Genomic DNA, 27,141 nt, shown 5'->3' with positions numbered 1-27,141 from the left:
CTGAATGTTTTGTCAGAGCCAATAGATTTTAAGTGAAATTAGCAGGGATGTAACAGCAGGTAGTTTTTGGAAGTTAAAGATCATTTCTTTTCTGAAATCTCAGGTAACACAATATTTGTAGCATAAATTTGTTTTTGATGTAAACAAAATCAGTAGTGGATGGCTTATTCTTGGAGGAACATTTAATTCTGAAAAATATTTTCATAAAATTCAGCAGCGCCAAGAGTAATGTAAAAAGTGCTCATTATGAACGAGTCTTACATAGTCACGTGCAGTACTTTCATTAGGAGCCCTTAGCCATTAGTTGACGTCACAGTACGTATATAAGAGGAAGGAAGCGCGTTACTTCTTCTGAGGAGCTCTGTGATAAAGATCTGCGGTTAACTCCTCCTCCCGATTCATAGTTCCCGATTAATCTGGGTTCAGTCTGTTTTCCTGAAGCTCTGATGCCTTCCCAGGCAGACACAGGTCTGATCTGTCCTGGCTGTGGCAGCTTCAGTGCCAGCCTGGGAAGGGCCCGTGTTCAGAGGGGCAGACTCTTTTCTAGTTGCATTTTCATTTGAGTGGTTTTATCTTTTCTATAAATTTGGCATATTTTTCTGCTTGCGTCAGGTCCGTTGTGTTTGTAGTAGCCCCTGACTCCCTTTCCCCCAGTTCCTTCTTCCCCAGTTTAAGTTGTCTGGTGTTTGCAGAGAAGACTCTCTGTCTCCTGCCATGCGCAAGGGTGCATTTTATGCTTTCAGCTGGACCAGCAGCTCTTTCTTACAGTTAACACGGTGATTAGTGGATGTGAAAGACCGCAAATGTGGTGAAAGGTCTTTTTTGTGAGGTACAGTTGCATGTAAATCTGGGCAGAGATGAATGCCTGGTGCAAGCAGGGTAGGTGCCAAAAATGAGTAAGCAGAGGATAGATGTATGTCGTGATTTATGCGGTCATCCCTTCAGAAAGTGTGAAGTATCTGTACCGCCAAGGTGAGGTGAGGTGATGTGTGTGTGTGTGTATGTGTGTGTACTCCCTCGTAGAATTCTCCATCCTACGTTTCTCACTTTAAGGCCCAGGTATCCAACTACCTAGTTAAGATCTCTCCTTTTTAGCTTTTTTAGAGTTATCCTATGATTGACGCAGCAATGCCTTTCCTACCTACATACCCAAGAGAAATGAAAACATGTGTCTGCACAAAAAGTTATACATGAATGTTCATAGCAGTATTATTCATATGAAAACCAAAAAGTAGAAACCAACTGCTGAGTGGATAAATAAAATGTAGTATATTAATACAATGGAATATTGCTGGGCAGTGGAAAGGTATGAAGGACTGGTATGGTACACACTACAACATGGGTGAACCTTGAAAACATCATGCTAAGTGAAAAAAGCCAATTATAAAAGACCAGTTCTATGACTCTGTTTGTATTAAATGTCCAGAATAGGCAAATCTGTAGAGGCGGAGAGATGAGGGACATTATAGCTAAAGAGCACAGGTGTTCTTTTGGGGTGATAAAATTGATTTTGGTGATGGTTGCGTAAGTCTGTGACTATACAAAAAACCCTTGAACTGGCTGATTTAAATTGGTGCTCTGTATGGTATGTGAATAAAGCTGCTAACGTTAATAAAGCTGTGGGAAAAAAATGGATCTCTCCTTGATCTAAATTCCATCATTCTCCCCAAACTCCATCTTCTTCCTTTGTTGCTGAAGCAGCCTCCTCCTGAGGTTCCCCTTCTCCCTGTTCCCGATGGTGGTGGCATCTGCTGGCTGCTGCACACTCTTCTCTTGCCTCACCTCTCACACCTAATCACTCACACTTCTGTTCTATTTGTTGTGATTTATTCACATTGTCCCTCCCATAGGTCTGGAGACCGTGTCTCTGGCCTCCGTCGCTGTAACTGGACCCTCGGCACCTCCTCAGTCTGTGCCCCATGTTGGCAGTCTTTCTGAAACACAGATCTGGTGGCCCTCGTCACCGTGAATCGCCCCAGTGGTTCCCAGCGGCCCTTGGGGTGACGAGGCTCTTTGTGATTGAGACGCTGGTCACCGCTGAAGCCTCTCCTCCTCTGCCACAATCCTGCTCCCCTTCTTACACTTCTCTACTGGTTGCACAAAACTGTGCCAGTTACCCGACTCTGCCATGCTGTTTGTAATCTATGGGCCTTTAAAAAAATTGAGTTATGACTCACATGCCATAAAATCTACCCTCTTAGAGTGTACAATTCAGTGGTTTTCAGTCTGTTCATGAGGTCCTGCCACCATCACCACTGTATGGTTTTCAGGGCATTCCTGTCAGCCCAGAAGATACCTGGTACCCGCTGTCACTCTCTTCCCATGTTCCCTTCCTCTACCCTCTGCAACCACTCATCCACTTTCTGTCTCCACACTTTGGCCTATAAAATCATGCGATACATGGCATTTTGTTACTGGCTTCTTTCACTTATCATAATGTTCTTAAGTTTCCTCCATGTTGTAGCATGAATCAGTAGTTCAATCCGTATTATGGTCAAATAATATTCCATTGTGTTGATGTACCACGTGTCACCAGTTGGTGGACATTTGATTCCACTTTTTGGATAATAATGCTTTTATGAAAATTGTGTACAAGTTTTTGTGTGGACCTGTGTTTTCATTTGTCTTGGCTATTGACGAGGGAGAAGCACTGCCTGCATTTTCCTTTCCTCGCCCCTCATAGCACTTCTGACGCCAAATGTGTGGGCTCTGCACACATCAAGCAATTCCCTTTGACGCCAGCTGGATGTCCTATATTCAATTAAATTTGACACTATTTACCTAGAATCAGTATCACATCCCACAAGTTAAGGTCTCAGTCCCACAAGAGTGCGCCCACTTCAACGTCAGTCGAAAGTCCCAGGTTGTTGCCTGTACGTCTGACCAAGCGGCTATAAATAGGAGTTCTCACCACTTCCTCCCTGGATTCCATGATTTGCTGGAATGGCTCACAGAATGTAGGGAAGCACTCACTGACATTCCACCATTTAACCCTTTTATTGTAAGGGATATAATAAGAGACGCAGGTGAGCAGCCAGATGAAGAGATGCACAGGGCCAGGTACGTGGGAAGGAGCGCAGAGCTTCCCCGCGCCCTCCTGGCACACTGCTCTCCCGGCACCGGCTGTTCACCCACCTGGAGGCTCTCCAAACGCTGTACTTTTGGGATTTTTATGGAGGCTTTATCATGTGGGGATGATTGACCATAAATGTAATCTTCAGCCCCTTTCCCCTTCCTGGAGGATGAGGGTGCGATGAAAGTTCCCGGCTTCTGATCATGGATGGCTTGGTCTTTCGGGTGACCAGCCCCCATCCTGAAGCTGCCCAGGAGCCCACCCAGAGTCGCCTCCTTGGAACCAAAGACACTCCTGTCACCCAGGAAATCCCAAGGGATATAGGACCTCAGAGCCAGGAATTGGGGGCAGAGACATATATATATATATATATATATATATATATATATATATTCTGTTATATCACAGGTATATAATTAAGAGTGATATATATATATATTTCTGTTATATCACAGGTATATAATTAAGAGTGGAATTTCTGGGTTATGTGCTAATTCTGTGTTTAACATTTCAAGGAATTCCCATACTGTTTTCCAGAGTGGCTACACCATTAACCTGTTGGCTTTTACGATACTTTTTCTTCTATTTGGACAGATTCCTGGTTCCTCTGGGCCTCCTCTGGCGTGAGGCAAGTACGTGGTCAAATGTCCAGGCTGTAGACCAATCTGTAGGGTACTGAGAGGGCCTTTGCATCCCCTCAACCCGTTGCCAAACCCTGGCTAAAATATCTCCTTGTGGGTTTATAGATCCCCTTATTGTCAGGGCCATGATGGCATCCTATGGCTTAGCAAGGTTTGTACTTTAGAACATGCCTAATAATATTTGCTGCTTAAGCAGTTTATGCCTCAGGGGAATGTTTGCCCTCTAAAGGCTCCCGGGCCGAGTGACCTGGACTCCAGTTCATTGCTAAGCTTGGGGAAGCTCTCGGTGACGCATTTGCTTGACATATGGTAGATGCTAATAAAACGTGTTGGACGTATGCAGTCAAAATTCGCTCTGCAGTTAGTTGGCTAAGTCCGTGGATGTGAGGCCTGTGGGTGCGGAGGGCCGACCGTATTCTTTGGACGACACCGTTTACGTTGGGGCCTGAGCACCGCGGATGGTCCAGAGCAGACACCTGGTGGCTGCCCAGGGCCGACGGAGCGCGCGATTAGGCCCCAGTCAGACCGCTAGGCCAAGTGCGCCTGTCCGCTCCTCAAACGGCTAGGCGAGTTCTAGCACACTTGTGCTCTGGCTGCGCTCACCCTGTGGGCTCTGCTCTAAACCCCCGGGTGAGCTTTAAAGGGCTCAGGCTGACTGCAGACGCGCCCCAGGGGCAGCAGGCACCGGCCTGAGAAAGCGACGGTGGTGCCCCCGAGAAGGCGCTGCACTCACGGCTCCTGCATACAGCAGGGGTTTGACGTTCAGGCGGCGTGTGGCGTGGGACGTTTGGGGGACCACACACGTGAAGAAAGCACCGTGACCTTCCAAGTGACTCCTTACACCCTTTATCAGTGTTGCTGTGCACGTCAGTCAGCAGCTGCGAAGCAGCTCTGAGATGCAGGCGCTGTGGGCTTGGCTGCATTCACGTGCCAGACAAGTGACTGACTTCTGAATACCAGACATGACACCAGTTTAAAACGTATACCTTGGCAAAGAAATATACCATATCAGTGATTTGGGAGACCACTTACAAATAGTCAAAATTGCATTTGTTAAATCTGTGAAACCCCAGGATCTTCTGTACGGCTATTACTGAGCCATCCTTGCTCTTCCTGTTCAGCCAGAAACTAGAAGGAAAGCTCCTGGGACCCTTCCCACTAACAGGCGTAGTTATGGCCTGTCTTCTCCTCTCGTTTCCACCATCTCTCAGGGTTTTCCCTGTCCCTCCAGTATCTTCCTAGTCCAATAACGTCTCTGTGCATGTGTCATACCCTTGTCTGTCTCACCTACTCATGAATGGGAAGTAAAATGTATCTTTTAGACTATTTTGGACTCCTGCCCCCCACCCAATCTTGAATGAGTCTGGGATTGGATGCAGGGGAGAGGAATTAGATTCTGAATTCCCCTCCCATGAAAGTGAACAAACGCCCACGAGTCTGAGAGCACAGGTGTTCAACTCCCTTTGGAACCTGTCCTTTGAACTTTGGTTTCCTTACCTCAGTTACATCGATAGTTTAGAGCTTCATCCGTTTAAACATGTATACATAATCTTCATAAAAAAAGACCAGTATGCATGAGGACATAGAGTTCTCCCTAGAGAACTCTCTTTGTTTTATAAATACCATCTTTGTGTCCACTTTTGTATAGGTTATGGGATGGATAAAAATAGTTTCTCATTGGGGGTTAGGGTGAAGGATAAAGCATTTTTAACATTACTCTTGTGCAAAATTTCATGCAACTAAGATGAAAATACAGACAGTGAGGTAATATTCCTAAACAATAACAATATTATAAATATTTCTGTTTTCTGATTTCAGCCTAATACTAGTGTTGTTTAGCTGATGCATTCTATTATCTTTCTGATTTATTTACTGTTTTTACCTGAGGTGGATAATTCCATTTAATATTTGTTTATCCATTAAAATTTTCAATTACGAAAGTAAACAAAAAATTGTTTCTTAATCATGCTCTTTACGTGATATCTTTACTTTGAATGTTTATTTATGAGTTTTATATCTCTTGTTGTTCAGGTCACCATATAAATAAATAGAGAAATATAGGAAAACATTTTTTTCTGAATTGCAAAATAGTCTCTTCTATAATAGTAGTGAAAGGGTCAGTTTTTGATTTCACCGTGTAGCTCCACAATGCTGTAGCAGAAATGGAAAAGGAAAAGTTTGAACTTCAAAAGCGGCACACTGAAAATATTCAAGAACTGCTTGAGGACACAAACATACGTCTGAACAAAATGGAGGGTGAATACATGGCACAAACACAGTCCACAGTAAGTCCTTTTTTTTTTTTTCTTTTCGTGTTTATAAACTGTCCTCTTCATCTCCATGTCCCCATGCTTCCAGGTTGTGTGCAGTGCATAAATAAGTATGTTACAGAATTAAAAGAAAACAGCTCACCTTCCCACTCGACACGGGTTTACATGGGACAGTGGACGGTCTCTTGAAGTTTGCCGTGGGATTTCACTCTGGATTGTTTGATGCCACTGTTTTTTTTAACCCCCCAGAAGCCTTAACAAATCTTTCTTCTTGTTTTCTTCACTGACTTTCAACCTAGAGATAATTTCTTTTCTTGCTTTATTTCTGTTTTATTGTTTGTTTCAGTCTTTTTAACTGAAGACTTGATTGTTTTTCTGAAAACGTCTAATGCTAGTGTGAAGACAGTCAAATTGGAGATAGGAGTAGTGTGAGCGATCGAAGACAGGTTTTCTTAGTAGATTTGTCTTGACCGAGGAGCCAGACATGGATACCACATGGGTAAGCCCCAGAGGGAACCCCTGAGAGCCCCCTCAGTGAGCACTGCTTGCAGAGGGTGGGTCTGAGGGTGTGAATGTTGTCAGCCTTTAGAAGCTCAGCTGACTTCCTGAGATACAGAAGCCTGGGCAGGTGGGCTGAGGGGCCCCTGGGCCAGGTCTCCTCCCGTCTGGAGCAAGTGCACCTTGTCAGTCTTGTTTCTGATGTATGATACGGCTTTGTGGCGTATGGAGCCCTGTGTCCTTCCCTGACCACTCAGTTCACCCAGGCCAGCCTGGCTTGGTCCAAAGTGCTTCCTTGATTTTAAAGCTGTGGAATTTGAGCAAGAGTCTATTACCCGGGCATGTGTTGGAGACCCTAGACCAGCTGAAGGGCCAATCTCAGAGGGTTAAAGGAATGGGATGCAGGATCCACAGTGATTTGGAGCCTGGGCTTTAGGTCTTGGGCTCAAATCCCAGATCCTTAAAACCGTGAGTGCCATGCGAGCTCTTCAAATGTTTAGTTTCCTCATCTGTCAGATAGGGTAACAGTAGTAGTAAAGTGTAATATATGTCATTGAAAATATTAAATAAATTAATATACATAAGTTATTTAATAAGTGCTCAATAGATAATTGTTAATGTCTTTGAAATAGATAATTGCTAATGTCTTTGAAAATGTAACATACAAGAAAAGTAATCAAGAGAGCCATATACATGAGAAAGGACTCAATTCAAGTTAATCAATGTTTGCTTGAAGATGGCAGGTTGAACTTGGTGTTGGCCTCCATTCCCTCCCACAAAAATGGTAGTAAAGGGATAGAGAAAAAAGCATAACCAGAAGGAGAAAGAGAGTGTGAGAGCAATAAAATTCTGGAGCTGGAAAGGCGATGGATGAGCTGACACTGACCCAGCCGGTTCATGAAAGCAGGACCTTACATCAGCATTGGGGAATCTAAGAAGCAAACTGAGTTACACGTGGACCTTCCAGGGGCTCAGGACCTGTTTTACTGCTCACCTCTGGAAGACAGGGTGCAGGTGCTTCTTCAGCACATGGAGAGCTGGGTGGTTTAAGATGCAGCTAGATGTGGGATTGGGGTGAGGAATACAAGCCAGCTTGTTATACCATTCCTCCTACTTTTGTACGTTTGAAATGTCCCATAGCAAAACTTTTTTTAATGATAAAATTAACAGCAAAAGCCAGCCAGCTCTTTACATCCTCTCGCCCACATCGTGAAGCGTGGGCCTGCTTCTCACCCACCTCAGCGGAAGACAGGAGGTTACCCTCCGGGGGGAATGGCAGCCTCTGGATTGGGACACGGGGGCACAGCTGGGATTTCTTAGCGCAGCAGAGAGCGTGTGTGCAGAGAGCGTGTCCTTGGGGGGGCCCGTGAGGGGCCAGGTTGTAACCCTCTCCCCACTTTCCACCGCAGAGAAAGCAACAAAAAATCAGGTCACTTGTTATAAGGGGAAAAGTGCTAAGCTCTCCTCAGATTTCTTCACCTCAGCATTCCATGCCAGAAGACAGTGGAGCAACACTAAGAGATAAACTGAGAAAAAGCGTGGCCTAAGACGGTTTTCAAGTGAAAGACACAAGCAGTTTCAAACATCAGCAAATATCTTTGAGTTTTATATGTGTTAAATGTCACTCCAGTGTCTCTAGGTATGAGTATTGGGGGCATTATTTGAGCCCTTCAAATTTGTGTTTTTCATTTTTCTTTAATTCTGAGAAATTTATATACATTATTTCTTCAAAAAGATCTATCCTTACTACTCCTTGGGTCTTATTTTATGTTTTCTGTCTCCTTGTATTTTCTTCCTATCCTCTGCTCCTAGGATAGTTTCCCATTCTGATCTTATTCTTACCAATTAATTTTTTAGTAGATTTCCTTCTGCTGTATTTATTTTATTGTTTCTAATGTATCTATTACACCTTTTATTTCAATTATTATTGTTTTCATATCCAATATTTTAATTTGGTTTTTCTTTCTCCCCTTTCCTCCTTTTTCTTCTTCAGGAATTTCCTGTTTTTCACATTGTTAATAGATTCTTTATCTTCTTAAATATGCTTATTAGGCTTATTTGAAATTCTTGGTCCATATGTTTAATTATTTGCCTTCAGAATATTATATATTATATATTACTGCGTTATATATGTATTATAAATTATAGTTGATGTATTTTATTATTTACATATACATGTATTGCTGGCTTTCTTTCCTAGTTGTCTGAAGGTGTCTAATTATTTTGTACTGTGAGCTCATGTCCTTTGGGTTTATCCATTTTTCTAAGGTGTATTGGTGAAAAGCTGGAAGACCAGATCCTTGTGGGGATCAATTATACTTTAAATAGTGAGGAGGAGGTGACCCTCAGGGCAGAGAGCCCCAGAAAGCATGGGACCACTGCTGAACTCTCCTTGGCAACTTCCCATTTGTAACACACAAACCTCTTTAACCCTAAGGAAAATGCAACTTTGGAGGGAAGGCATCTCCCTAGATTGTAGTATATCAGCCCCCAAGCTTTGGAGAGAGAGATGATCTTTTGATGAAAAAAGGTCTTATTTTTAACTTATTCAAACGTATCAATCTTTTGTAATTAGTGCTTTTTAAGTCTTTTTTTAATATAAATTGATTTATTTTATTTATTTATTTTTGGCCGCGTAGGGTCTTCATTGCTGCGTGTGGGCTTTCTCTAGTTGCGGCAAGCGGAGGCCACTCTTTGTTGCGGTGTGTGGACTTCTCATTGCGGTGGCTTCTCCTGTTGCAGAGCACAGGCTCTAGGCATGCGGGCTTCAGTAGTTGTGGTGCGCAGACTCAGTAGTTGTGGCTCATGGGCTCTAGAGCGCAGGCTCAGTAGTTGTGGCGCACAGGCTTAGTTGCTACGCGGCATGTGGGATCTTCCCGGACCAGGGCTCGAACCCATGTCCCCTGCATTGGCAGGCAGATTCTTAATCCCTGCACCACCAGGGAAGCCCTTTATGTCTTGTTAAACAAATCTTTCTCTAGTACAAGTGCAGAAAGGTTCACCTATATATTCTGCTAAAAGCTTTAAAGTTTTGTTTTTAACATTGAGTTCTTAGTCCATGTGGAGTTAATTTTGTGACTGGTATGAGGTAAGGATCTAATTTCATTATTTTCTACCTGGATGACCTTCTTCCCCACATGCCCTCCTCCCCCAATTCCTACTTTTGGCTAATTCCTCCTTTGCTCATTGATCTGCCATGCTGTCAGCTGTCAGACTTCCATATATATGAGGGTCTTTCTTCTAGTTGGTTGGCTAATTTCTCTACCTCTGCTAGTATCATACAGTCTTCATTATTATAGCTTCATGATTACTCTTGATGTCTGTTAGAGAAGGCTTCCTTTCTTCCTTTTCCATCAGAAGGGTCTTGATTATGCTGAGTCCTTTTCTTTTACATGTACATTTAGAATCAGCTTTCCAAGTTGATAAAGAAAATAAAACCCAGGGGTCTCTTGAACTCCTTTTGTAATGTTTCTTCCTGGGTCTTTTATATTTTTGTCACATAAAATTTTTATACTTTTGTTGTATAAAAGACTCAGGAATAAATGTATATGTCATAACTTTTAACTCTTAACATGTATGTAATAAATATTTTATTATAGTTTATTGTACCTTGACTAGAACTTGCGGAAAATGTTAAATAATGGTGATGATAGTGGATTTAAAAATAAAATTTTTTTCTTTTGGAAAAAATATACCTATACTCTCATTATTGAAAATTTAGAAACGTGATATAGTCAAAAAGAAAAAAATGAATGTCTACCTAATAAAATTACTGTTATGGGAAGTGTGTGAGAGTGCCCATTCTTCTACATTTTGGGCCCAACAATGGGTGTTTTAATTAAAAATAGACAGACAAACCAAAACTTTGCCAATTTGATAGGCATCTTAGTTTCCTAGACTGCTGTAAGAAATGACCACATACCTGGTATCTCAGAACAAGAGAAATTTATTGTCTCACAGTTCTGGAGGCTAGAAGTCTGAACGCACGGTGTCCAAAGGGCCCTGCCCTCCCTGAAATCTCCAGAGGAAGATCTTTCCTTGCCTCTTCCTATGTGGTTATTATTATTTTTTTTTTTTGCTTTTGTTTTTGTTTTTTTGATAATAGCCTTCCTAATGGGTACAACGTGGTACCTCATAGTGGTTGGTTTTGATTTGCATTTCCCTATGATTAGTGATGCTTAGCATCTTTTCATGTGCTTATTGGCCATTGTATATTAACTTTTGAAAAATGTCTATTCAAGTTCTTTGCTCTTTTTATGATTGTGTTGTTTGGTTTTTCCTTGTTGTTGAGTTGTAGGAGTTCTTTGTATATTCTAGGTGTCAATCCCTTATCAGATATATGATTTTTTTTAGTTACCTATTTAAAGACTGTCCAAATACAGTCACATTTTGAGGTGCTAAGGTGTTAGGACTTCAATGTATGAATTTGGAGGAAGACAATTCAGCCCATAACTATTGTATAAGTTAACAACAAATGTAGCATGCTGTATAAAAGTGAAAAAGCCTAAGTAGTTTTTGGCTCATGAGGTTAAATTTACCAGGCATCTAACATGACCAGGGGACAAAGTAGTAAACAAGAAGTCCCTTCCACAGTGTTCATGTTTCCATGGGGCGACAGCCAGTGAACAGCTACAGGTGTCCAGTAGTGATAAGTGGTGTGATGAAAAAGAAGCCACTGTAAGACATGCATTTAAATGGGGGTGATTTCAGCACTCCCTCTTTCGAGAGCACTGGAATCACAACTAACTGCTGAACAATCATCGATAGGAAGACACTGGAACTCACCAAAAAAGATACCCCGCATCCAAAGACAAAGGAGAAGCTGCAGTGAGATGGTACGAGGGGCGCAATCACAATCAAATCAAATCCCATAACTGCTGGGTGGGTGAGTCACAAATTGGAGAACATTTATACCACAGAAGTCCACCCACTGGAGTGAAGTTTCTGAGCCCCACGTCAGGCTTCCCAACCTGGGGGTCTGGCAACGGGAGGAGGAATTCCTAGAGAATCAGACTTTGAAGACTAGCGGGATTTGATTGCAGGACTTCAACAGGACTGGGGGAAACAGAGACTCCACTCTTGGAGGGCACACATAAAGTAGTGTGCACATTGGGACCCAGGGGAAGGAGCAGTGACCCCATAGGAGACTGAACCAGACCTACCTGCTAGTATTGGAGGTTCTCCTGCAGAGGCAGGGGGTGGCTGTGTCTCACCATGAGGACAAGGACACTGGCAGCAGAAGTTCTGGGAAGTACTCCTTGGCATGAGCCCTCCCAGAGTTCACCATTAGCCCCACCAAAGAGCCGGGTAGGCTCCAGTGTTGGGTCACCTCAGGCCAAACAACAAACAGGGAGGGAACCCAGCCCCACCCATCAGCAGACAAGCAGATTAAAGTTTTACTGAGCTCTGCCCACCAGAGCAACAGCCAGCGCTACCCACCACCAGTCCCTCCCATCAGGAAGCTTGCACAAGCCTCTTAGATAGCCTCATGCACCAGATGGCAGACAGCAGAAGCAAGAAGAACTCCAGTCCTGCAGCCTGTGGAGCAAAAACCACATTCACAGAAAGACAGACAAAATGAAAAGGCAGAGGACTATGTACCAGAAGAAGGAACAAGATAAAACCCCAGAAAAACAACTAAATGAAGTGGAGATAGGCAACCTTCCAGAAAAAGAATTCAGAATAATGATAGTGAAGATGATCCAGGACCTCGGAAAAAGAATGCAGGCAAAGATTGAGAAGATGCAAGAAACGTTTAATACAGACCTAGAAGAATTAAAGAACAAACAAACAGAGATGAACGATACAATAACTGAAATGAAAAATATACTAGAAGGAATCAATAGCAGAATAACTGAGGCAGAAGAATGGATAAGTGACCTGGAAGACAGAATGGTAGAATTCACTGCCATCGAAAAGAATAAGGAAAAAAGAATAAAAAGAAATGAAGACAGCCTAAGAGACCTTTGGGACAACATTAAATGCAACAACATTCACATTATAGGGGTCCCAGAAGGAGAAGAGAGAGTCCAAGAAGCACAGAGAGTCCCAGGCAGGATAAACCCAAGGAGAAACATGCTAAGACACATAGTAATCAAACTGACAAAAATTAAAGGCAAAGAAAAATTATTGAAAGCAACAAGGGAAAAATGGCAACATACAAGGGAACTCCCATAACGTTAAAGGCTGATTTCTCAGCAGAAACTCTACAAGCTGGAAGGGAGTGACATGATATATTTAAAGTGATGAAAGGGAAGAACCTACAACCAAGATTACTCTACCCGGCAAGGATCTCATTCAGATTTGACAGAGAAATCAAAAGCTTTACAGACAAGCAAAAGCTAAGAGAATTCAGCACCACCAAATCAGCTCTACAACAAATGCTAAAGGAACTTCTCTAAGTGGGAAACACAAGAGAAGAAAAAGACCTACAAAAACAATTAAGAAAATGGTAATAGGAACATACATATCGATAATTACCTTAAATGTGAATGGATTAAATGCTCCAACCAAAAGACACAGGCTCGCTGAATGGATACAAAAACAAGACGCATATATATGCTGTCTACAAGAGATCCACTTCAGACCTAGGGACACAGACAGACTGAAAGTGAGGGGATGGAAAAAGATATTCCATGCAAATGGAAATCAAAAGTAAGCTGAAGTAGCAATACTTATATCAGATAAAATAGACTTTAAAATAAAGAATGTTACAAGAGACAAGGAAGGACACTACATAATGATCAAGGGACCAATGCAAGAAGAAGATATAACAATTATAAATATATATGCATCCAACAGAGGAACACCTCAATACATAAGGCAACTGCTAACAGCTATAAAAGAGGAAATTGAGAGTAACACAATAATAGTGGGGGACTTTAACACCTCACTTACACGAATGGACAGATCATCCAGACAGAAAATTAATAAGGAAACACAAGCTTTGAATGACAATAGACCAGATAGATTTAATTGATGTTTATAGGACATTCCATCCAAAAACAGCAGATTACACTTTCTTCTCAAGTGCACGCGGAACATTCTCCAGGATAGATCGCATCTTGGGTCACAAATCAAGCCTCGGTAAATTTAAGAAAATTGAAATCATATCTAGCATCTTTTCCGACCACAATGCTATGAGATTAGAAATCAGTTACAGGGGAAAAAACGTGAAAAACACAAACACATGGAGGCTAAACAATACGTTACTAAATAACCAAGAGATCACTGAAGAAATCAAAGAGGAAATCAAAAAATACCTAGAGACAAATGACAATGAAAACACGATGATTGAAAACCTATGGGATGCAGCAAACGCAGTTCTAAGAGGTAAGTTTATAGCAATACAAGCCCACCTCAAGGAACAAGAAAAACTTCAGATAAACAAACTAACCTTACACCTAAAGGAACTAGAGAAAGAAGAACAAACAAAACCCAAAGTTAGTAGAAGGAAAGAAATCATGAAGATCAGAGCAGAAATAAATGAAATAGAGAAAAGAAAACAATAGCAAAGATCAATAAAACTAAAAGCTGGTTCTTTGAGAAGATAAACCAAATTGATACACCTTTAGCCAGAGTTATCAAGAGAAAGAGGGAGAGGACTCAAATCAATAAAATTAGAAATGAAAATGGAGAAGTTACTATGGACACCGCAGAAATACAAAGCATCATAAGAGACTACTACAAGTAACTCTATGACAATAAAATGGACAACCTGAAAAAATGGACAAATTCTTAGAAAGGTATAACCTTCCAAGACTGAACCAGGAAGAAATAGAAAATATGAACAGACCAATCACAAGCACTGAAATTGAAACTGTGATTAAAAATCTTCCAACAAACAAAAGTCCAGGACCAGATGGCTTCACAGGTGAATTCTATCAAACATTTGGAGAAGAGCTAACACCCATACTTCTCAAACTCTTCCAAAAAATTGCAGAGGAAGGAACACTCCCTAACTCATTGTAGGAGGCCACCATCACCCTGATACCAAAACCAGAGAAACTACAAAAAAAGAAAATTACAGAGCAATATCAGTGATGAATATAGATGCAAAAATCCCCAACAAAATACTAGCAAACAGCATCCAACAACACATTAAAAGGATCATGCACCATAATCCAGTGGGATTTATCCCAGGGATGCAGGGCTTCTTCAATATATGCAAATCAATCAATGTGATACACCATATTAACAAATTGAAGAAGAAAAACCACATGATCATCTCAACAGAGGCAGAAAAAGCTTTTGACAAAATTCAACACTGATTTATGATAAAAACTCTCCAGAAAGTGGGCATAGAGGGAACCTACCTCAACATAGTATAGGCCATATACAACAAACCCACAGCCAACATCATTCTCAATGGTTAAAAATTGAAAGCATTTCCTCTAAGATCAGGAAGAAGACAAGGATGTCCCCTCTAGCCACTATTATTCAACATAGCTTTGGAAGTCCTTGTCACGGCAATCAGAGAAGAAAAAGAAATAAAAGGAATCCACATTGGGAAAGAAGAACTAAAACTCACTGTTTGCAGATGACATGATACTATACAAAGAGGATGCTAAAGATGCCACCAGAAAACTACTAGACCTAATCAATGAATTTGGTAAAGTTGCAGGATACAAAATTAATGCACAGAAATCTCTTGCATTCCTATACACTGACAACGGAAGATCAGAAAGAGAAATTAAGTAAACAATCCCATTCACCATTTCAACAAAAAGAGTAAAATATCTAGGAATAAACCTACCTAAGGAGGTAAAAGGCCTGTACTCAGGAAACTATAGGACACTGATGAAAGAAATTAAAGATGAAACAAACAGATGGAGAGATACACCATGTTCTTGGATTGGAAGAATCAACATTGTGAAAATGACTGTACTATCCAAAGCAATCTACAGATTCAGTGCAATCCCTATCAAACTACCAATGGCAATTTTCACAGAACTAGAACAAAAAATTTCACAATTTGTATGGAAACACAAAAGACCCCGAATAGCCAAAGCTATCTTGAGAAAGAAAAACGGAGCTGGAGGAATCAGGCTCCCCGACTTCAGACTATACTACAAAGCTACAATGATCAAGACAATGTGGTACTGGCACAAAAACAGAAATATAGATTAATGGAACAGGATAGAAAGCCCAGAGGTAAACCCACGCACCTATGGTCAACTAATCTACGACAAAGGAGGCAAGGGTATACAATGGAGAAAAGACAGTCTCTTCAATAAGTGGCACTGGGAAAACTGGACAGCTACATGTAAAAAATGAAATTAGAACACTCCCTAACACCATACACAAAAATAAACTCAAAATGGATTCGAGGCCTAAATGTAAGACCGGACACTATAAAACTCTTAGAGGAAAACATAGGAAGAACACTCTTTGACATAAATCACAGCAAGATCTTTTTTGATCCACCTCCTAGGGTAATGGAAATAAAAACAAAAATAAACAAATGGGACCTAATGAACCTTAAAAGCTTTTGCAAAGCAAATGAAACTACAAACAAGATGAAAGGACAACCCTCAGAATGGGAGAAAATATTTGCAAACGAATCATCGGACAAAGGATTAATCTCTAAAATATATAAACAGCTCATGCAGCTCAATATTAAAAAAACAAACAACCCAATCCAAAAATTGGCAGAAGACCTAAATGGACATTTCTCCAAAGAAGACATACAGATGGCCAAGAAACACATGAAAACCTGCTCAACATCACTAATTATTAGAGAAATGGAAATGAAAACTACAATGAGATATCACGTCACACCAGTATTCTAACTGGTGCCCATTCTAGGGCATCATCAGAAAATCTACAAACAACAAATGCTGGAGAGGGTGTGGAGAGAAGGGAACCCTCTTGCACTGTTGGTGGGAATGTAAATTGATACAGCCACTAGGGAGAACAGTACGGAGGTTCCTTAAAAAACTAAAAATAGAATTACCATATGACCCAGCAATCCCACTACTGGGCATATACCCAGAGAAAACTATAATTCAAAGAGACGCATGCACCCCAGTGTTCATTGCAGCACTATTTACAATAGGCAGGACATGGAAGCAACCTAAATGCCCATCGACAGACGAATGGATAAAGAAGATGTGGTACATATATACAATGGAATATTACTCAGCCATAGAAAGGAATGCAACTGGGTCATTTGTAGAGACGTGGATGGATCTAGAGACTGTCATACAGAGTGAAGTAAGTCAGAAAGAGAAAAACAAATATTGTATATTAATGCACATATGTGGAACCTAGGAAAATGGTACAGATGAAGCAGTTGGCAGGGCAGAAATAGAGACACAGATGTAGAGAACAAACGTATGGACACCAAGCGTTTCGGGAAAGCGGTGTGGGTGGGTGGTGGTGGTGGTGGGATGAACTGGGAGATTGGGACTGACATGTGTACACTGATATGTATAAAATAGATAACTAATAACAACCTGCTGTATATAAAATAAATAAATTTCCAAAGAAAATCAGTGGGATGATTTCATCCTCAAGGAGGTCGAAATTGGTTCTTGGGATTAAAAAACTTAGATATTATAATGGATTGTGACCCTCCAGCGGGCATAGTTTATAAACAGCAAGACTGTGGTATTAAAATTTCATAGTAGGGGATGATTAGAAGAAAAATATCTAAACTGGCTTCTTAGTTAATTGACTAATGGCAATAATTTTTTTTTTTTTTTTTTTTGCGGTACGCGGGCCTCTCACTGTTGTGGCCTCTCCCGTTGCGGAGCACAGGCTCCGGACGTGCAGGCTCAGCGGCCATGGCTCACGGGCCCAGCCGCTCCGCGGCGTGTGGGATCCTCCCCGACCGGGACACGAACCCATGTCCCCTGCATCGGCAGGCGGACTCTCAACCACTGTGCCACCAGGGAAGCCCTGGCAGTAATTTTTAAAAAAGGTTGAGCAACACTGGTATGAGGAATAAAGCAGAGGCGAGTGCTACTGCGGACAGGTGCTGGGGAGCCTTTCTTCTGGAGGTGGAATGCTTACACAGCGCCTTTGAGAAGTATGGGGGCCGTGCGATCCTCTGGGAAAAGCATTTCGGGCAGAAGGAATGGCCTGTGCAAAGGTCCGAAAGCTGGGACTGTCCGGCAAGTTCATAGAAGAGTAAGGGGCGGCGTGGACTGGGCTCTGTGAGCAGAAAGGAGCAGAAAGGAGCGTGGTGGGAAAATTCGTCAGTGGGCAAATCAGGGAAAACCCTGTATTGGATTATTGTTAACAATCCTTCATACAGTTCAGTGAATTTCTGGTATATTTGTATTGAATCTGTATTGGATTGAGCACATGAAAGTGGTTCCATCTGACTATTATTTTTAAAGAATCTGTCTTGCTCTGTGCGGAGAACAAACTCTGGGTGGCCGAGAACGGGAGCCGGAAGACCAATCAGGACGCTGGTGTCATAGGTCCAGGCGGGAGAGGTGGGCGGCTTGGCCTTGGGTGTCAGTGAAGAGGTGAGAACTGCCAAGTGCTGCTACTGTTCCCTGGGATGGAGAAGCCTGAAAGTGGATCAGGTTTACTAGGGGGAAAAACCAAGGGTTTATTTTCTGGATAATCAACATAGTGGTGATATTCAAAGCCATGAACAAAACCCAGACTTATATCTGAAATACATTTTCGTCATCTCAACATCCTAAATTTTCACAAAAGTGAATAAATATATTAAGTAATTTTAGGGTTGAAATTTATGAAACATATTGACTGTCTAAAATGCCTACTGCATTGTTATATTTCATTAGTCAAATATCATTAAGAGAGTAATAGCTTTCACAGTGGAATTTTAACTTTTATCAATTTAGGATGTAAAGTAAAGTGATACTTTGGGGCCAAGAGGTTACTGTTAGAGAAACTTCATTATATTTTTAATGAAAGTTGAATTTAAAAATTAGCATTCAGACCTTGTCATTAGGTAACAGTAAGTATAGAGAAAAATGGACAGAGTCTGTCAGCAGCATTGAATTTAAGAATCATCAAAACTAGACAGATCTTGCTGAGCCACTCCTGATTTAACAGTTAAACAAGATAGAGTTCAAGGCATGGCTTAAGATGAAAGATGAGAGTGTCACTGAGAATTAGTTCCTGTTTTTAACAAAACAAATTAGTTTTGTTCTTTCAGGCTTTTTTCTGTTTTTGTTCGGTCTTATTCTATTTCCGTGCCATTTATTGTAAGCAGACAATTGTATAGATGATTAGACTCATGTCTTTCAGTATTGGCAGGGATTTTCTTGTGTGAAACTAATAATTAAACATGTAAATACTGTATTTTTTTTTTTTAGTTTTGAACTGTATTAAATTTATTTAGATAAACAGAACACAAAATACTGGTGATAGAAAAGTCACATTTTTATAACTAAATCAGTGTGGAGTAGCATGTTACATTGCTCTTTTACTTGGAAATATTCCAAGTTCTTTTGAAATAAGATATGTAATTCTTCATTATTTAGTCTTAAACAGAGTCCCTTAAACACTGGGTTTTTAAAACAATATATTAGAACTTATAAATATGAAAATGATAGCAAAATTCTTAGATGCTTGGGGAGGTGACAGCTGTAAAGTACAGGACTCTATTCATACCAGGGTTTAGACACACAGTCTGTGAGTAGTTTTATTGAGATTTTAGGCTTTATTAATGGAATTCTTTACCCATTTCTGTACCATGGATGCCACTGTCAATCTTGTGAAGTTTATGCACCCTTTCTCAGAATAACATTTGAAAATTTAATAAAATATATGAGATTGCAAAGAAATTATATTGAGTTACAGTCATCAAAATATTAATAAATCAAAGTCATGATAAAGTAATCCATATGCTTCTAAACTAATGCAGTAAATATCAAGATTTAGCAGTGGGCCTAATAACTATTGTAATTTATGAATAATGAGGAGGATAAACAATATTAGTGATTATCCAACACTGTATGGTCTATGGAAATATCTGTGTTTCTGTTATTCATAGGTATTGCTAATACTAACTTGGTTGTTGACTGTGTTCATAGTTAAAGGGAAATGCTGAAGGTCAGTTAGTTAGGGGACTGAAAATAAAGAGGAGCTATTTTTTTCCATTCAAAGTCCCTGAGACTCTGAATTCTATTCATGGACCTGAATCAAGTTTAAAGAGTTTCAAAAGGGCCTAGACACGTGAAGTATTGTGTTAACTATTATTAACTATTATTGTTAGTGGCATGTGGTGATTCATACAGCAGCTCGTCACTCTCTGAGATGGCCAGGATTTGTCATTTTATAGTCGCCACCAGAATTTTTCTCCCAGCCTCACAATTTTAAAGAAAAAACTCCCATATAGCACCAGTTCATCATTTTGAACAAGATGACCATTTAGAAAAATAGATTTTAGTTTTTAGGACAGTTTTAGATTTACAGAAAACTTGAGAAGATGGTACAGAGAGTCCCTATATACCCCACACCCAACTTCCCCTCTTTGTAACATCTTACGTTATTTTGGTACAGTTGTTAACAATCAATGAATCAACAGGATATGTTAATAAACTGAAGTCCATAGTTTATTCAGTTTTCCTTAATTTTTACCTAATGTCCTTTTTCTTTTCCAGGATCTCGTCCAGATACCACATTGTATTTTCTGCTTAGGTTCCTTTTGGTTGTGACAGTTTCTCAGACTTCCCTTGTTTTTAATAGCCTTGACAGTTTTGAGGAGGACTGTTCAGGAATATTGTATAATGCCCTGTATTGGAATTTGTCTCATGTTTTTCTCATGATTAGACTGGGGTCATGGGTTGAGGCAGTAAGATCATGGAGGCAAAGTGCTGTTCTCAGCATATCACATCAAGGGTATATGCTACTAATGACTTACTGTGGATATTAACCTTGATCATCTGGCTGAGGTAGTGTTTGTTAGGTTTTCCACTGTGAAGGCATTCCCTCCTTGCCTTTCCATACTGTCCTCTTTGGAAGGAAGTACCTGTGTGCAGCCTGTGCATAAGAAGTGGGGAGTTATACTCTCCATACTTCAGGGTGGAGTATCTATGTAAATTATTTGGAGTTTTTCTGCATGGGAGATTTGTCTCTTCTCCCTCATTTATTAATTTATTGAATCATTTATTTTTATCAATATGGACTCATGGATGTTTATCTTATGCTCTGGGCTATAATCCAGTATTCCTTTATTTTGTTGCTTGAATTGTTCCAGCTTCAGCCGTTGGGAGATTCTACAGTAGGCCCCTCTGCCCTTTTGACCCACCCCATCAATGTGGGTTACAAGGAGACTGGTATTAGAAACCAAGATCTGTTTGCTGGGTGTACTTATTACTGCTGGGGTGTCATTTCTTTTATGTCCTCTCGCCAGATAGAGTATTTGTGTATACATAAACCTGTATATATATGCATATCTATAAACATTAGTATATGTAACCATCTATATCTGTATTAAGCTAAACATAATCTCTTAATGATGTCTGTAACTCTAAACCATTACCACATGGATTATTCTAGCCTTCTCCTCCCCTCTGTAAATTCTCAATCCAACATTGGAAACTTGGCCTCCACCATCATCTTCTAATTGTTCAATTTCAGTGTACAGAAATGGATATAATCAGAGTTGTTGATCCATATCCCCATGGCAACCAACTTTGTCAACTAGGGAACAGTGCTTACGTGCAATTCCTTTTGCCTTCGGTCTCACAGATGGCACTCATTTCAAAATTGTGTAGGTCATCACCTTCCCCGCTACCCCTTCAATGAGGTTTTTATGTATTTGTAATAGAACTAGATTCTTTTATGTATTTGTAATAGAACTAGATTCTTTTTTCACAGCCTGCATTTCTTCCGGGGAAGAATGTGCCAGTTTTCTTGGCATATTAGATTTTGAACCTGGAAGATTTATGATTTTTCCACTTCTCATCTCCTGCATTTAGTATTTTACTCAATCATACTATTTACTTCTCTGAAAATTTTCCTGGACCTGCTCTCTCCCCTTCTGTTTCCATAGCTACCACTTGAGTTCAGGCCATTGTTGCCTCATTCCGGAATCTTCCAGTAGCCTGCCGGTCGCTCTCCCATTATCCTCTTGTTCCAAATCCCACAAGTGCAGTTTGTCCCATTTTCCCTTGACTGAGAACTTGAATTACTAATCTGATGCCTATTATAACTTCTGTCTACAAGCCACGTCCTTTTAAGAACTCCAACCTCGTCTTCCGAGTGCCACCTCTGAGTTCACCATGTGTGAATATATTCTTTGTACGCAAGGTAATCTGTTTGTTCCTTCTCTGATCCTGTAGTTATTAACTCTGGAATTCCCCTCCCACACTGTTTGTTACAGCCTGAAAAATGTGATTCTACATCAGCATCTTTTTTGGGGGGGGTAGGGGTACGGGGGCCTCTCACTGCTGTGGCCTCTCCTGTTGCGGAGCACAGGCTCCAGACGCGCAGGCTCAGCGGCCATGGCTCACGGGCCCAGCCGCTCCGCGGCATGTGGGATCTTCCCAGACCGGGGCACGACCCCGTGTCCCCTGCATCGGCAGGCGGACTCTCAACCACTGTGCCACCAGGGAAGCCCTAGGGCCACATTTAATAGTATCCTTGCACCAGAAACCGTGCCAGCTTCCAGCAATGCAGGTGTTGAACACAGGTGCCCAGTGATTGAGACTTGGTATCAGAATGGTTCTGTTCTTTGTTTCAAGCCTGCTCATGCCTCACTCTGTTTCTTTTGCTGTCACTCTCACCCCTCTTGTGCCTTGTCTTTCTAGTTTGATTGGCTGCTATCCTGCTTTTCTACTCCTGAACCCGTTTCCTAACTTCCACTCTTTGTCTTCCCTTTGGTGGCTGTTCTGTTTGGCACAGCTCTGGGACTTCCTAACCTTGTGCCAGTCTTCACAGACAGTACCAACTAGGTTGTTTTGGCCCATTTCATGGGCTCTTTATTTATTATGTATCTCCTGTGCTAAACATGTGAACTATTTGAATTAATTGGTAAGTGACTCTCAGGAGAAGTAAGTCTTTGACTTACTTGTTTGGTCTGTGTTTGGTCTATGTTTGTTGGAATTAGTGTGGACATCATCCATACAATCCATTTCCAAGCGTAGCATGAGCCTGAGGAAATGTGTTGAATAGCGTGGTAAAGGAAATGGTTTTGGGGCCTACCTTTTTTAGACTTAATTTTTTAGAGCTGTTTTATTCACAGCAAAATTGAGGAGGAGGAAGGTAGAGAGATTTCCCATGTACCCCTGTCCCTACTCCTGGCATGCAGAGCCTCCTTCCATGGACATCTCCCACCAGATGCTACAGCAGTCACAGTTTATGAACCTACGTTGCTGCATCATCACCCAAGGTCCATAGCTTCCATTAGAGTTCACTCTTGGTATTGGATAGTCTGCGGGCTTGGACAAATGTATAATGACATATATTGATCTAAACTTACAGTATTACACATAGTATTTTCACTGCCCTAAAAGTCCCCTGTGCTCTACCTGTTCATCCTTCCCTCCCTGCAACCCCTGGCAACTGTCTCCATAGTTTGTCTTTTCCAGAATGTCATATAATTGGAGTCATACAGTATGTAGACTTTTCAGATTTGTTGCTTTCTTTTTTTTAAAAAAAATTAATTAATTTATTTATTTTTGGCTGCATTGGGTCTTCATTGCTGTGCGCGGCCTTTCTCTAGTTGCAGCGAGCGGGGTCTACTCTTCATTGTGGTGCGCGGGCTTCTCATTGTGGTGGTTTCTCTTGTTGCGGAGCACAGGCTCTAGGCATGTGGGCTCAGTAGTTGTGGCTCGGGGGCTCTAGAGTGCAGGCTCGGTAGTTGTGGCACACAGGCTTAGTTTCTCCACGGCATGTGGGATCTTCCCGGACCAGGGCTCAAACCCGTGCCCCCTGCATTGGCAGGCAGATTCTTAACCACTGAGCCAGCAGGGAAGTCCCAGATTGGTTTCTTTTACTTATTAATATGCATTTAAATTTCCTCTATGCCTTTTCATGGCTTGATAGCTCATTTCTTTTTAGTGCTAAACAATGTTCCATCCTCTGGATGTACCAGTTTATCCACTCACCTACTGAAGGGCATCTTAGTTGCTTCCAAGTTTTGGCAGTTATGAATACAAAGCTGCTATAAACATCTGTGTACAGGGACTTCCCCGGTGGTCCAGTGGTTAAGACGCCGTGCTCCCAATGCAGGGGACCCTGGTTTGATCCCTGGTCAGGGAACTGGATCCCGCATGCTGCAACTAAAAAAAGATTCCACATTCAGCTAAAGATTCCGCATGAGGCAATGAAGATCCTGTGTGCCCCAACTAAGACCCAGCGCAGCCAAATAAATAAATTAATTAAAACAAGACAAAACATCTGTGTGCATATTTTTGTATGGACACAAGTTTTTAACTCATTTGGGTAAATACCAAAGAGCATGATTCCTGGATTGTATGGTAAGAGTATGTTTTATAAGAAACTGCCAAACTGCCTTCCAAGATGGCTGTACTACTTTGCATTCCTGCCAATAATGAATGAGAGTCTCTGTTGTTCCACATACTTGTCAGCATTTGTTGTCAGTGTTCTGGATTTTGGCCATTCTAATGGGTGTGTAGTGGTATCTCATTGTTTTAATTTGCATTTCCATGATGATATATGATGACATGTGATATGACATCCTTTCATATGCTTATTTGTCATCTGTATATCTTCTCTGGTGAGGTGTCTAAGTCTTTGACCCATTTTTTAATTAGTTTTTTATTTTATTATTGTTAAATTTTAAGAGTTCTTTGTATATTTTGGATAACAGTCCTTCATCAGATGTGTCTTTTGCAAATATTTTTCTCAGTCTGTGGCTTATGTCCTAATCCTCTTTTTTTTTTTCTTCTTGCGGTACACGGGCCTCTCACTGCTGTGGCCTCTCCCATTTCAGAGCACAGGCTCCGGACGCGCCGGCTCAGCAGCCATGGCTCACAGGCCCAGCCGCTCCGCGACATGTGGGATCCTCCCAGACCGGGGCTTGAACCTGTGTCCCCTGCACCGGCAAGTGGACTCTCAACCACTGCGCCACCAGGGAAGCCCATGTTCTAATCCTCTTAATACATATTATCTTTTATGGAATAGAAAATTTTAATTTTAATGAAGTCCAGTTTATCAATTATTTTTTTCATGCATTGTGCCATGGACGTTGTGTCTAAAAAGTCATTGCCAAACTTAAGATAATCTAGGTTTTTCATATGTTATCTTCTAGGATTTCTGTAGTTTTGCATTTTGCATTTAGGTCTGTGATGTTTTGAGATAGTTTTTAAGATGTGTCTAGATTCTTTTTTTTTGCACATGGTTGTCCATCTGTTCTAGCACCATTTGTTGAAAAGACTATCTTTGCTCCGTTGTATTGCCTTTGCTCCTTTGTCAAAGATCAGCAGACTGTATTTATGGGGGTCTCTTTCTGGCCTCTCTGTTCTGTTCCATTGATCTATTTGTCTTTTCTTTTGACAGTACCACAGTGTTTTGATTACTGTAGCCTTACAGTAAGTCTTGAAGTAGGCAGTGTCAGTCCTCCAACTTTGTTCTTTTCTTTCAATTTTGTATTGGCTATTTTGTGTCTTTTGTCTCTCCATATAAACTTTAAGGGCAGTTTGTCCATATCTATAAAATAACTTGCTGGGATTTTGATTGGTATTGCATTAAATCTGTAGATCAATTTGGGAATAACTGACATTGACATTATTGAATCTTCCTATCCATGAACATGGACTATCTCTCCATTTATTTAGTTCTTTGATTTTTCTCATTCTTTCATCAGAGATTTGTAGTTTACCTCATGTAGATCTTGTACATATTTTGTTATATTTGTATGTATTTCATTTTGGGGGTGCTAATGTAAATAGTATTGTGTTTGTAATGTCAAATTCCCCTTGTTTATTACTAGGAAAAGTGATTGACTTTTGTATATTAACCTTGTATCCTGCAAGGATACAAGTATCCTTGTATCCTTGTATCCTTGTATCCTTGTATCCTATAGCTAGTATAGTGTCTTATTATTTCCAAGGGTTTTTTTTTTTTTTTTTCCCTTCCCCATCTTTCCCCTTTGGTAGCCATAAGTTTGTTTTCTATGTCTGTGAGTCTGTTTCACTTTTGTATATAGATCCTCTCTTCATTTGTATTATTTTTTAGATTCCACATATGATTGATATCATGTAATATTTGTCTTTCTCTGACTTACTTTACTAAGTATAATATTCTCTAGTGTCTTATTATTTCTTAATGTCTTATTATTTTCAAGAGTTTTTTGATGTATACCTTTAGATTTTCTACATAGATGATCATCTTTTTGTGAACAGAGACAGTTTTATGTCTTTCTTCCCGATCAGTATACCTTTTATTTCCTTTTTTATATATTGCATTAGCTAGGATTTCAAGTATCATGCTGAAAAGAAGTTGTGAGAGAGAGAGAGCATCCTTTTCTTTTTCCTGATCTTAGTTGGAAAGCTTCTAGCTTCTAACCGTTATCTGTAGGTTTTTTGTAGAGATTTTTTCCTCAAATTGAGGAAATTCCCCTTTATTCACATGTGACTGAGAGTTTTTTTTTCTTATCATGAATCAGTGTTGGATTTTGTCAAATGCTTTTTCTGCGTCTATTGATATGATCCTGTGATTTTTCTTCTTTAGCCATTGATGAGATGGATTACATTAATTGATTTTCAAATGTTGAAACAGCTTTGCATACCTGGGTGAGAGTTACTCTCTTTATTTCTGTTATTGATGAAGTAATTGGAAGTGCACTCTTCATACTTGTATGGTGCTAGAGTAGGAGTTGTTGTTATAAAAAGTGAAGCATAATCTTGTTGAGTTAGAAAAGTCTTCCATCATAAAATTCAGGATGGACAGTTTAATTTGTTCAAATGGGAAAAACACTACATATACATATTTTTGAATGAGATGATTTGATCATTACTCACCATTATACTGCTGGTATGGGTGTAAAGAGCAAAGTAAGGAAAAGGTTAGAGTTGTTCAGGGCAGTTTGGAATGCAAGAGTCAGAAGGTAATCATATGATACCCAGTTGCATTGCCACTGCCTATTAGAGGGGCAGATTGTATAGGTATATGTACAATGTGTATTTTGTTTTACTTATTTTATTTCTATTTTATCATATATATTTTATATATATATATATATATATATATATATATATATATATATATAATATATATTTTTTAATCACTGTTACTCTGTACAATGATATACAGACAACTGAGATCAAAATATTGTTTCAACATCCTGGACTTTCTTCTCTGATTTGTTGGGTATGTTTTCCTCTCACCTATATTTTTCTTTCTCATATAACTAGTACTTTTATTCTTTTCTCTCATGTCCACTGTATTCAATATTCATATTGTAGAAAGATGGCTGACTGCTTTTCTGGCTAATAGAAACCCTTTTTCCTTAGCAAATTCTGGAGAATTACTTATTTGTATCAATTCAATACTCTTTGCCTTGGTTTCTTTAACAATTTCTAATATCTTATAAGGATCACATGTTTCTTTTTGCATTAAGAAAAAGAAAAACGGATTTTCAAAAATAGTTTGAATATAGGGGGAATACCTTTATCCCTATTTCGAATTTCTTGTGTTCTATCTTTACCTTTTATAACACACACACAAAACTTTTTGGTATATTCTATGAAGAACAGATGTGTAG

The 27,141-nt window shown here is 40.3% G+C and overlaps 1 protein-coding gene across 21 annotated transcripts in view; it reads left to right on the top strand.

Moving 5' to 3' along the window:
• CEP112 (centrosomal protein 112) overlaps positions 1 to 27,141 on the top strand; it is a 401,854-nt gene that overhangs the window by 74,430 nt on the left and 300,283 nt on the right. For 20 of the 21 annotated variants that reach the window (XM_082604740.1, XM_082604757.1, XM_082604756.1 and 17 more), the window contains one exon: positions 5,856 to 5,999. In XM_082604740.1, the coding sequence (XP_082460866.1) occupies positions 5,856 to 5,999 (144 nt within the window). Of the gene's footprint in view, positions 1 to 5,835; positions 6,000 to 27,141 lie in introns of all 21 variants that reach the window. The other variant, XM_082604750.1, reaches the window with a different exon arrangement.

Source organism: Mesoplodon mirus (genome assembly GCF_964341445.2).
Source record: "Mesoplodon mirus genome assembly, chromosome: 18".
NCBI lineage: Eukaryota > Metazoa > Chordata > Mammalia > Artiodactyla > Ziphiidae > Mesoplodon > Mesoplodon mirus.
This window is presented reverse-complemented; position numbering and strand designations above follow the sequence as displayed.